At 37.7% G+C, this 12,499-nt stretch overlaps 1 protein-coding gene across 2 annotated transcripts in view; it reads right to left on the minus strand.

Moving 5' to 3' along the window:
- Positions 1–12,499, minus strand: part of LY75 (lymphocyte antigen 75) — a 45,578-nt gene that overhangs the window by 20,822 nt on the left and 12,257 nt on the right. For both annotated transcript variants that reach the window (XM_058839832.1, XM_058839833.1), the window contains exons 12-20: positions 12,243–12,439; positions 10,734–10,876; positions 5,132–5,213; positions 4,492–4,563; positions 2,999–3,122; positions 2,161–2,196; positions 1,708–1,883; positions 1,054–1,118; positions 143–219 (exon numbers count right to left, since the gene is read on the minus strand). In XM_058839832.1, the coding sequence (XP_058695815.1) occupies positions 143–219; positions 1,054–1,118; positions 1,708–1,883; positions 2,161–2,196; positions 2,999–3,122; positions 4,492–4,563; positions 5,132–5,213; positions 10,734–10,876; positions 12,243–12,439 (972 nt within the window). The remainder of the gene's footprint in view (positions 1–142; positions 220–1,053; positions 1,119–1,707; positions 1,884–2,160; positions 2,197–2,998; positions 3,123–4,491; positions 4,564–5,131; positions 5,214–10,733; positions 10,877–12,242; positions 12,440–12,499) is intronic.

Consider the following 12,499-nt stretch of genomic DNA (forward strand, 5'->3'; position numbering starts at 1 on the left):
TGAAGAAGCCATTCACTCCTAATTTGGTATCAATTTGCATTTAATAGAAGAGTTTGGGTAGAACAGTTATTACTACTTTTTTTGTTCTTTTCAAATAAACACAACAATAGCAGAGCAAGTGAAAAAGTAAAAACAGTCTTACCTCTATACCAGCTCTTTCTGGAAATATACCAGCAATCTCTCAGTAATCTATCATGGAAGCGTGGAAATAACTGTAAACTGGACATAAATATTTCAGAGTTAATCTCCAATCCAATGTGACCTTCATGGAGAAATTCTGATGGCAACAGTGTCAGTGCTAACAAAAATTTGGGCTATTAACTGTTTCTAGATACTCTACACCAACTAGGCTAGAAATAAATATGTGGTAGGTTCAGCAGTTATGTACTGTGCCCAAGTTAACTGTGTTGAGATGTGCAGAATGAGGTTATTTATCACCATGCTGCAATCACAGCACATTGTCAGGACAAGTGAAGGGAATAGAAAATAGCCTTAGTTTTCTTTTTACAATAGTACATTGCTACAGTATTTTGGAAAGTGAGGACTTTCCTTGTAAGAAGACAGTGAATCTTCTCTGCAGCCAAGAAGGGAATGATGCAAGATTTGCTGTGAGTCATCCCAAGTCTCCAAGACTATACTAAAAGCTCTCCAAGACTTTGGCATTACCTAATTAGAACAGTGATGTCTTAAACCAATTTCCCATTCCCTGTTCTTGGGTATTCCTCAATCCTCAGAGTCAGAATGGGTACTCTTTTTTGTCAGTTCTCCAAATGTTAACAGAACATAGAAGTTGGCTCAAAACCCCAATAAAAGCATTTCAAAGATCAAGGGCATACATTAGCTATGAGGATCACACATTTCAAGGATTCCCACAGCGAGACTAAGATGCTTAAGCCCAACAACCCAAAATTAGAGGCTCTGATAACACACACAAGAAATTGATTACTAACTCAGTTACAATAAAAATACTATGAATTAACTACTCTAGTTAACAATTCCTAAAAAGTACAAAATAAAGCTTCCAAAAAAGCATCTCATAATTATTCTACATACGGTGAATGATAGCTGTAGCCATAATCAATAAACTTCAGCCACCACTTCTGTTCGCTGTTTGATAACTGTGGAAGTAAAGAACAAAACCCAGCATTTTACAACCCACATAGAAAGAGCTCCTGACTCTACCAAAGACAGAGTGATGCAACAAAAGTAGTCACAGAGGTACTGAAACTTGACATGTTTTTCTCAGACACCTTACAAGAAAGTACTTTCATTCCATGAACAACACAAACCCCTATCAATAAAGCCTATCAGACGATCATGCATTTCTAATTAAATCCTCTCAACAGGTGAAAAACTATACGTTGTCCCATGCACAAAATTAAGAACCAGCACAATTGTTAATGAAATATTTGCAGACAATAGGATGCTTGCATGGTGGTCCTGCTATGACACTTTTTTAACATTCAGAGAGTTCTGTGTTTTTTTAATGTTGTTAAACCTACATTAAAATTTAAAAATTCTTTTACCAGACTGCCAATAAAATAATTCACTTTTATCCCATCTTTTTCTTTTAAGTACAATTGAAAACCATTGGGGCCAACAGGAAAAAGAAATATATTAAGATTAACATTTTCTTATATTGGAAAACTTGGCAAGTAAATTTTCCTGCAATGGAAAGTAACTGTGAAAACAGATTACACCCCTTACCTTTTCAATTTGAGATAGTATTGTCCTGAGTTTTGGGTAAGACTCTACAGAGGCTAAATCACTATCATTTTTTTGACAGTAGAAAATAGCTTCCTGGTAGCTCAGGTTTTTATCTGGTACAAACCACAGCTCTGCTCCATCAACAACAAGCGGGGCTCCATGAATTCCAATTTCATCTACACAGAAGAAATACCACATGAGAAAGAAACTAATTCAGAAAAACAAATATTTTCTTTTTCTGAATGTATTAAGAAATCTCAAATTGACACTGGGAAGAGTCAACGCTCTTCATTTTGAACTCACTCAAAATCAAATTCTATCAAATTCTATCAGTTCTAACCTTTTCTGGTACGAAACAGGTATTGCAGTAGCAGTATAACAAAACTAATAAAAGATATTGAGTATAAACAACCCTACACACATAGTGGAAAAATACAAAAGAAACCAAATTACCTGGTATATACCACTCTGGTGTCTTTGGAGTGCTACCTGTCCAGAGGAAAAAAGGAAAAGTCACTGAATTCACCTTCTAACAGTGTGGCCACAAATAACAGAAGTGATGGCTAGTACTCATACTCCTCAGTATTCATGATGAAAACAAAGGAGAATGAAATCATACAGAGCTGATACAAAATTAATGGTAGTACTGCATACCTCCATCTTACACATCTGTGGTTCTTCCATCTCTCAAGCATCAAAGTAGTATTTCTACCAGAGTCCCACCCCAACAAGAAAGTTTCATCCCAAGACACTTTTTAATCAACAATCCAAATGTAAAAGTCTACTGGATTACATTTCATACTGCATGAAAAAACCTGGATCTGTGCAGATATGCCATCCTATTCTTTTGTATTCTCATTCCTCTGTTTCACTACAATGAGAAGCTAGTACACCAGTTTTACCAGAAGAAGGATAGTTCACGTAAGGAGCAAACTGTACACCCAAATTATTTGTGGTGATTTAGTTAAAAATATCACTAAGAAAGAGTAAGTCAAGTTCACAAATGCTGCAATTCAGTGGCTTATATCACTGCACAAGAAACCACTTCTTACTTCATGGGACTAGAAAGAATACTAGAGCAGTGATACTGCATCCTCCTCAGGGTCAATTTCTGATCTAAGTGTACACCTGTTCGTATGTGATATCAGTGAGACATTTCATGTACTGTCCTCTCAGCAGTTCAGAGAGGAAACAGTAAAATATTGTTTGCAAAGTTTCTTTTATAGGGCAATAATTACAACTCATTGCATTAAACTCTTTATATGAATAAATGGATGTAACTGCAGTTTACCTTTTGTTATCTGGCAGACCCATTCAAGCTTAGCTTCACAATCAAAAGGCCTGAAGTAAAATTCCAGATCTCTGCCTTCATGAAAGTAAAATCTCCAAAATGATCTCCGTGAAAACTGTGAGGTCTGCATATAAGTAGAAACAGAGTTAGGACAGCACAAGCCTTTGAAATGCAAAATTAAACTGTATTAAAAAGGTCCTTTGGCAAAGTCAGTGTATTTTACTGTGTCATTAGTCACATAATTTATTTTGAAAAGACCAGATACAGCTAAAACTTCAACTATAACTCTCTATGTTAGCTAATGCTGTGAAGCAATTATGTAAAGGGCTTAAGGTCAGTCTACATACAAACGTCTTAAAAGTCTTTTCTAGAAATAATGTTTCTTAGGGTTTTTGTAGTGCCCAGTTTCTCATCAATGCTATTGCAATTTATTCCCCTGAAATGATTCTCATTTATGCTGAAAAGAAGAAACCCTCTAAACTGGCACAGAAATAATCATTCTTGTTTAAGATTATTTCTTACAATCAAGCTTGAAGAACTGACTTCACTCTTGCTAGTCTCTCCAGTAAGAATTTTTTATCATTTATTGACATAACATGTCTATATCAGGGAGGAGAGAAAAGTTACTACATTCACAGTATTCCCTTCAAAGTGCTCTCCTTTGTATAAAATTTCAGGAGCTCAATGCTGACCAGCTTCTCAGTCTGGGGTCATGAGCACTGGAGAAGCGAATGAGGGAAATGGCTGTGAACAGAAGGAAAGGAATGCAAGTATCCTTTCCCCCAGTAAATCCTAAAAGCAGAGGTGGTTCTATTTAGGTTAAAAGGGATGGTAGGTGCTGCAAAAAGTCAGATGATACTTCAGAAAAATTAAAGGCTATTTTAAAACTCATGCCATCAAGACTAAATTAAGTATTGAAGAGCTTAATCAGGAATCAGGCTGAGGTCTGACATTTGAAATAAGAAACCAGCAGAACACATACAGTCTATTTCACAAGTAAACAAGGAAATACACACAATAAACACAAACACATTCTCTGTCCTGGCTACTGCATTCCTCTTCTTCAGGTTTTAAACTCTTTCCTTAATCAGTAGTTAAGAAAAGCTAACATACATTTTAAAAAGTTACTGGTAGGGCTCTCTGTGCTTGTTTTAGACTCCATGACACATCCTTAGGAATTATATGTAATATACAAGAGATCCATAGTATGGCCTTATGCAATACAGAATAGCATTGTTACTAAAATATTTTGTAGTTAAAAAGGTTCAAAAGAAGTCCTATGAAAGGTTATCATTAGCACAGTACTTGGCTCATAAAAAAATACTTGGTTCAGGGGAAGTTTGTAATAGGTGCATATTGATAAAGGGAACACTACAGCTTTTTCACTACACAAAGAAAACATCTAAACCTAAATTCAGTATACAACTGGAAAAAGTATTTTTTCCAAGCACTTCCAAGTAAAAACACATATTATTAAGGACCTCGAAACTAACCTTTAATGCAGCACAGTCTCTTGTATCATACTCATCTTCCAGATAGTCGAGTGGCATAACAACACTGGTTACCTACAGGATGAAGGACAGGGCGAAAGAATCAGCATTTGATGCTTTGTTGTGGCAATCTTAAGAGATAACCATTCAAACCTGGGGTCCCAATATGTTTATTACCATTAAAATATGTGTTGAATGGCAGTTACTCCTTCTGTTTTGTGTCTCCATGTCTGTTTTTTTGGGGGGAGAGGGAAGAACTCACAGTTTCAGAAAAATAGAACAATTAGAATGAGGAAGTTATTTTTGGAAAAGTCTGTCATAACAAGGAAATGAACTGATAAACCCTCCCATCTCTTGCAGCATGAACACCTTGCTCTCTCCACCAGCTCTTGGATGTTTACTACTATATTTCTGTGAAATAATTTTAATATAATGGAGATGGAAATCAGGTTAACGTTGTTAAAGATATACTTTTAATTAGAAATCTGCTTGGATGGCAGCTCTTAAGTGCATAGTCTTCTTCTGATTTACTAATATGTTGAAAGACCTGATATATTTTAATTAAAATATTTATCAATTTACTTTCAATTCAATCCTAGCTGAAACAAGTCAGTATATGACTTTTCCTGGTCAGTTAACTTACAGGTTTGTTATCACTCCATTGCCAGGTTCCCAAAGAATCAGGACTTCTCTTATTCATTCCAATCCAGACCCATCTGTCATTGCTGTAAATAAACAAGATATAATCTTATGCCAAGCATATGGTACAGCTCATTTAATAGGAAGACTGACCTATGGCATGGCATTATTTAGGACCAAGCAGAAAAACCAAGGTTTTACTGCTGCAAGTTGTAGCAGTTGAAAAAGAAAATAGACACAAGGGCTAGGACCTCTACTGTACAGAAGAAAATGAACTAAATCAGGTAATTCCTTTGTGGGCTGCATCACCACTTCATCAGCTGTCACTTGATACAATGATCTCTTTTCTACACTTTTCTTCCAGAATCCCATACTGAGTGTTTCTGTGGTTTGGTTCTCTTTCTATTGTCTACCTTGGGCTATCTCTCAAATACCAGCAGCTTAAATCCACTCTTTCTCAAACCACAGAAAAGCTTATGTTCAAAGAACTGGCATATTTCCCTTAACTTTGTAAGTGGTATATCACACTAAACATGGGCACCTATTTCAATTATGCACCCTCATAAATGAGGCACAGACATAAATTAGCACCTAACACAACTGACTTCAATGGTTGCATGAACAAGCGGCAGCAGAAATTTTGGCCCAGCCAGAACTGGGTTTTTTCCTAGATTTTACTTCCTCATTTTTCAAAAGCAATAGACACTTAAATCTAAAATTTCAGTTATGTTCTAAGATACAAAATTACCTGAAAGAAACAGGTTTACAATGCAAATACTCCAATCTGCAGTAAGAACCTTTACCATACTCTTTTGCTTGTGACTCTAAAGATGCTCTAACAAAGTTAAAGGTCCTAGACCAACTGCAAGGTTAGTTTTCTACTGCAAATTCTCAAAGATTCAATTTTGTGCAGGGTACTGAACTTTATGATAACTCACTCCAATCCACTACCCAGTCCAAGAAAGTCAAAAGACACTTCTCTGAATGACAGTATCAGCTGGAAGCAGCAGCAGGGAGAAAGACCATGAGTTTTCTATGAAATCACAGACTACATGAAACCACTGCAAGAGCTGTGGAAAAGGCACTCTCATCAAGGTGGTCTGACAGCAACAGCAGAGCACTGGTGCCACATTACAGGGCTCCTGTAGAACAGTATCAGGAGCACTATCCCATCAGGATGCACCAAGTACAGAGAAGGAACACAGGACATTTGAGGAAATTAAGAGTTTAGGCTATTAACAAGGACTAAGGATTTTCTTGTCTAGTTTTCCCAAAGAAAGACAGGGAAAAGATACAATTATTCTCTATAATATTTTAGGAGCCTGAACCTGCAAGAAGAGGAGTGATTTGAGCAAAAAGAACATCATGTCTGAGGGAACCACAACTCAAAAAAAAATTTAAGCTCAAAACTGGACATCTTACCAGCAGAGGTCAGAGTTTGTAAAAGGCTCCCCAGAAAACAGTGCTGACAAGTTCAGTGATTTGAAGCCAGAGCTCGGAAAATTTATGAAAATTACTTTATTACCTGGAGGGATGGACTTGGAATCAAGCTTTGCCACTAACTTTCCACACGTATCACTACAAAGATTCTGAACAGTCTGAAAATACTGACTGTGCAGCACCAAGAAACAACTTAACCCAGGGTATGTGAACTAAGTACGTGAAATCCAAGAAGGGCAACAATACTTTACTTGGTAAAGTTTCCTTTAAGAAGAAAAGTATCAGCCATCAACAAATCTAATTGTTTTGTTCTTTGTTCTCAACTCCAGTAATAGTTTTCTGACATTGATCAGTATGATAAATTAGAGTGATCATATTACCACCAATCTTTAGTCTTTCAGTGATACAACTAAGGAGCCTTTAAAGAGCCTAAATGCCTCATATCACTGCAGAGGGAAAACTGTAAGCCAAATATTCACAGCTGTCGAGCAGCTATATATAACCTAAAGGCTATTTGCCTTTAGGACTATTTTTCTGTGGCTGTTCTTGCAATTAAAAAGCAGACATCCCCTCCTAGTTGCCACCTACAGACTTAGTGCAGTTTCAGCAGCTGACCACCACACAGGAATATCTACTAAAAAGGAAATTTGAGATAGTCATTTCAAACCAATTTGCAGTAATTACCTGAGGCTCTACAGCAATTTTTCAAACTCTTTCAATTTATATATGGCTATTATATAATAAATAAATAAATTAAAACCAAGAAGTGTGCCAGGTCAAGCATTTCCACAGCTTATCTCCCAATTTACAATTACTAGCCTGCAAACAGAGCAATGTTTTCAACTGACTGGGCCCTTACACATTAATGTACCTCTTTTGCTTCTTTTGGAATTGTTCAGACATGACCATGAGTAATTTAGTAACTGCTACACTACACCTGACAGTACTTTTAAGCTTCAGTAAAACCTTCTGATAACCCTCTGAAATTATAGTGTCATCTCATCACAAGAAAGAATTCCACCAACTATTTAAGACAAAGATGAATTGAGACTCTCTATTGCAATTGAGCTTGCAGCAAGGAATTTGCTTGTGCTTCAAGTATGCCTCCTCATTGCAAAGTACTTAAAATTCATCCTATGGACTGATACCAAAATGGATTTATCAGTGACACAGTATTCTTTGAGCCACATTCCTGGAACTGTCTCTAAAAACTGAAAGTATCCTGAGTTTTAAACTAAAGCATACATGCAATTTTGCTTCACAATGGACTCCACACTGATTGACACTGAAAGACCACAAATCTCTAGCAATCCCTGTGGAATACTCGAGTTTTTTCTTTTACACAGAGGTAAATATTCATAGAAGTCAAAGTTCTACAGGAGGGAATAAATACACTTCAGACTGTGAAGGGAACCTGTAATTTTTCTAATCATATTCTAATTGCCAAAATAGAAAATTCTTTTCTCTGTCCTTTATGACAGCTCCAACACAAGATTAAGAGCCTAAGGGAAGTTTTTGAGTCTTGTAGGTCAACCTAGTTCTTGAGAAGAGGTAAGGTACACATGTGGGCAACTCCTTAATGGTGCAATTTAAGGCACTATTTAATCTTAGGCAGTGCTGACTTAAAACTCTGCATGAAGCCTATCTGGCCACCCTCTTCTCCCTGCTGTAACAGGGATACACTAGCTACATCACATCCTGCCAATTACCTGCACTTGAGTGGAAGAAAAGAGAAGCTGTATTAATGTAATTACTCTAACTTGCATGTCAGCTTTATTGCTGTTTTGGCCATTCTGTTCAGGTGATTTTTTCTTTGAAACTCAAGCATTTGTGAGGCTTTCTAGATTCAAAACAATTCCAGCAGCAGAGTTGTTCATATAAAAGGCAACCTGGATTTCTTTCCAGTAAGGTGTCCTCGCTGAAATGTTACCTTTAACCAGTCCAAGCTATTTCCCCTCCTGAGCCCAGCACTGCTGCCAGCTATAAGATGCAGAACGCTCACAAACACAGTCCGGAAAGAATGGAAGTAACTGAAGCGGATCTGTTCTGCCTGTATCACGTCCCTTAAAGCCAAAAGGGGTTATCTCCTAGTTCTTCCAGACAAGGGAAGGCTGGCAGACAAATTTTATTTTCCTTTCCAATGGCAATAGCCTGACTTGGCTGGAGCAATTCTGGCTCCTATTTGACTCTAAGGTGGAATCTGAGTAAAGAACAAAATGGACTAGGCAAGCTGCCCTTTTCCTGGTGAACCAGAATGACTCTTGCTAACATTTAAAAACAAACAAATCTCAGTGAGTCACCAGAGAACTGTGCAAGGGGAAAAAACCCGAAACCAAGAGAGTCGAGGTGTGGCTCCTTCCCCAAGCTGAAATGAATGCAGTAATCTGAGTCTGCAGTCTCTGAGTAAATACAGAGAATACGAACAAACGGCATGCCAGCACACTCCAGCAGCTAATCACATATAATATCACCTTAGCATGATTTCTCCCAGTTAGCTAAAGTACTTATTCTTGGTGAAATAGTTCACATGGTTTCCTATTTCCCATTTCAAATGAGCTTGACTTTTAGATTAACTACCCTTGACATTTGACCTCCAAAATATTTTATGTAATCAACACCTCTGAGTAATTTAAAAGCATAACTATCTTCAACAATTCATCACATTATGTAAACAAACATTATTTAAAATATCTCAGGCAATATCAACTATGTAGTATTTCAGTTCAGAATGTTCTGAAGTGCTGCAAAAAGGGTAAGCCCAGATGAAAATACTGTATTTTCAGTTGTATCTGATATGAGCAGTTGCTGTAACACTGACTGCAAGTCAATTTCTACCAGGCTCAATACATTGCCCCTCATTTTAAGTTCTGCTGGAATAATATTGAAACACTGTGACATCCTCTTTCTGACTAAGCTCAAAATTTCTGAACTATGGGAAATGCAGGAGCACTGTATGTCAACTGGCTTCCTGGAAAGACAGAAGTCTCCACCTTTAAACTCCTAACAGAAAATATAATTAATACCTTAGTCTGCAAATTGAAAAGCAATTCCAAGTACTTACTTGTAAGAAAATAAAATGTTATTTGTCTGTTCACATTTCATAGTAGATTAAGTGCACTAAAATAAAATTGAAAATCACAAAACCATCTTATAAGGTCTACAGTTAGAAATAATTTGTGCACTGATTTTTATTGTGTATTCAGCCAGTTTAGCAAAGGAATCACAAGTGGATTTTACACAAGCTAACTATCTATATATAGAGCATACAAGTTTGGTTTTGTCTCTTATTAGCATAAACACTGAGTAATTTTCATGACTTGTGCACTTCTAAAAAAAGTTCACTGGTTTCTCAACTTCTTCAGTCATCAGGTTTAAAAATTTAATCACAGCATTTTATGCTGGCAGCTCCTGCAATAATCCTGATTTAGTTTGTTGATGAAAAAATTTACATCACATAACTGGCAGCATTGAGTTTAAGCAGGCAAAAGTTCTGAAAAAACAGACTGTCAATCAAAAAAACATATTACACAAGGATCTGACATCACACCAATGCCTAATAAAGCTTTGCAGTGACAGTTCATTTGATTAAAAATAAAGCTTTAAACTCATAAATTATTTAGCATTTAATCTGTTGATACCAGAACACTCAGCATACCCATCTAATGCCCATACAGTGTTAATGCAGCTATGCCAAACAGGATCTGTGCCAGCCAGATTGCTGGACACTACATTATTCACATTTTCAGAAGTTAGCACCCAGTTTAGTCAGGAAGCATTTCATGAATAAAAATGAGATGCATCTGAAAAACTGAAATAATCACTCATCTCTAAAGAATGTACCAGTAAAGAATAGGTACATTTACCATCTAGCTGTGCCAAAATTCAACACAGAGAAGGAAAAATGTATTATAACCACATACTTAGATTTGCTTTGAGCATCTTCCATTACATAAATTTCTCATCCTGTGCTGCCTCTAGCAATGTGAAATATTTGCCTAAGCTGTACTCCATTGACATTTTCCAGCAAGGCAGTTCAAATGCCACATCTAGCTTTTCCGTGGGAAACACATTTATCACACACTATCTCATATTTGCCATTTGGCCTCAACAGCAGCATTTGTGACACACTGCAGAACCAAAATTTTAGAACATGGCTAGTTTGTTACCTGATCATTTTTCTCAGGATAGAATGAAGTGCCTTGATTTCTTCTGAGTGGCTAAAACTAGGCAGATGGCCTCCAAGGGCTTCACAGAACCTTTCTGCCTCTTCCCAGGTCCTGGTTCGCAGCACTCTTTCACTATGAAAAAACTTCACAACAACCAAATGTCAGAGCAGAAAATGATACATGAGGCAGTATTTTTAAAACATTCCTGTTCTACTAAAATACAGCCACCTGAGATTTAATAACTGGTATTTACATATGGAAAAAACTTGACTTTTTAACAATTTTTCTTTCGGTTTGTTTGACAACAGCCAGACTCTGAAGTTTAGCTGACAAAATTTGTTTCAAACACACATATTCCACATGACAGACTTTCTCTGTTTTTCTTTACCAGGAAGATTTTAGAACCTACCAGCCAGCTCATTCCATAACTGCAAGTCAAGTTTTAAGGGATGTTGTTCTTTCAAATTTATGGTGAACTACAAAGCCTAATGTTCACAGAAACTGTGACAACTGTGTCACTTAAGTGCTGCGTGTGAAGAAAGTTCTTTGGCACACCCTTGGCTACCTGTATGCATCTGAGGCGCAAGTCTGGCTCATACACCTCAGCTAACATGTCCACTTGATCCCCTTGGTTTCAGTCCAAGACAATTCCCATCAGCTGAATCTCTCTGCACAGACATGCTGCATTTGGTCAACAGCAGTTGTGGAGAATCCAGGCCAGGGCCATCTGTCAAGTCCATCAGCTATAGGACAGCTATGCTGCACAGCAGCACAGACCTATCCCTTTGGGATGCTTGCCCACACCCTTGGTATTCAAGCTGGGTTTCCCCACTTTGCTACATGAGCTGTTTACAAGAAAGAGTTCATTGCAGACACTGAGTCCAAAAATAATGAATAAATAATCCAGTTAACAGCCTCAGTTTTAACTTGATTTAATTTTTAATAGGAGGGGAAAAACCTGCATTTCTAAGTACAAATTTGTTTAAGCCATTCCAGCTACACAGCACAGCTGCTTGCTTCCACTATTTACTTTGAAACAGTAAAATACAACTGAGGCTGAATGTTTTTATGCATCCATATTCAAACCAGAGGAAATTCTACCTCTCCTATCTATACTCTTAGGGTACAGAAAGGAAAAGGGCAAGGGAAGGTGATGCAAAGAGCTTTCCTTCCCTAACCAGGTGTCTGTGCATGCCCAAGGGCAGCAGGGAAGACACAGGGACAGCACCCTCTGACAGCATCAGTCTCCTGAGACAGCAGCACAGGGCCAGTGCTGCTGCCCCACTCAGGTGCCCACAGAAACAGGCACAATGCACCTTCCAGAAATGGCAGAGGATGATGCAGGACAGTATCTGCAGGCAGTTAACCTGAATCAACACCAATTCCCTCTCCTGGTGAAGAGCACCTTTAAAATGCCCTCCAGAGCATCTATGCCCACAAACTGGCTGATCACTCACTTCCTCCAAGACAGTAATGAGCAATTAACATCAAACAGAAGTAACATTTTACCTTGTAGCAGGCAAGGCCGGATCCATTGTGCCACCCAGGGGGACAGGGATCTGTTGGCTTTGGAAGCACTTCTGGCTCCTTGGGCTTCCCAATATATTTTTTGCAGACAGAAAATGCTTTAGTGGTTTTACAGTCCTTAGTTTCCCACTTTCCAAGAGAATTTCCACTGGACATGGCCACACATCCTCCTGAAAACTCTGAAATTAAAGCCACCAAAACCACATTTAAAACCATTGGCTGGTTTTCAAAAAAACCCT

This window comes from Poecile atricapillus, chromosome 5, assembly GCF_030490865.1.
Source record: "Poecile atricapillus isolate bPoeAtr1 chromosome 5, bPoeAtr1.hap1, whole genome shotgun sequence".
NCBI lineage: Eukaryota > Metazoa > Chordata > Aves > Passeriformes > Paridae > Poecile > Poecile atricapillus.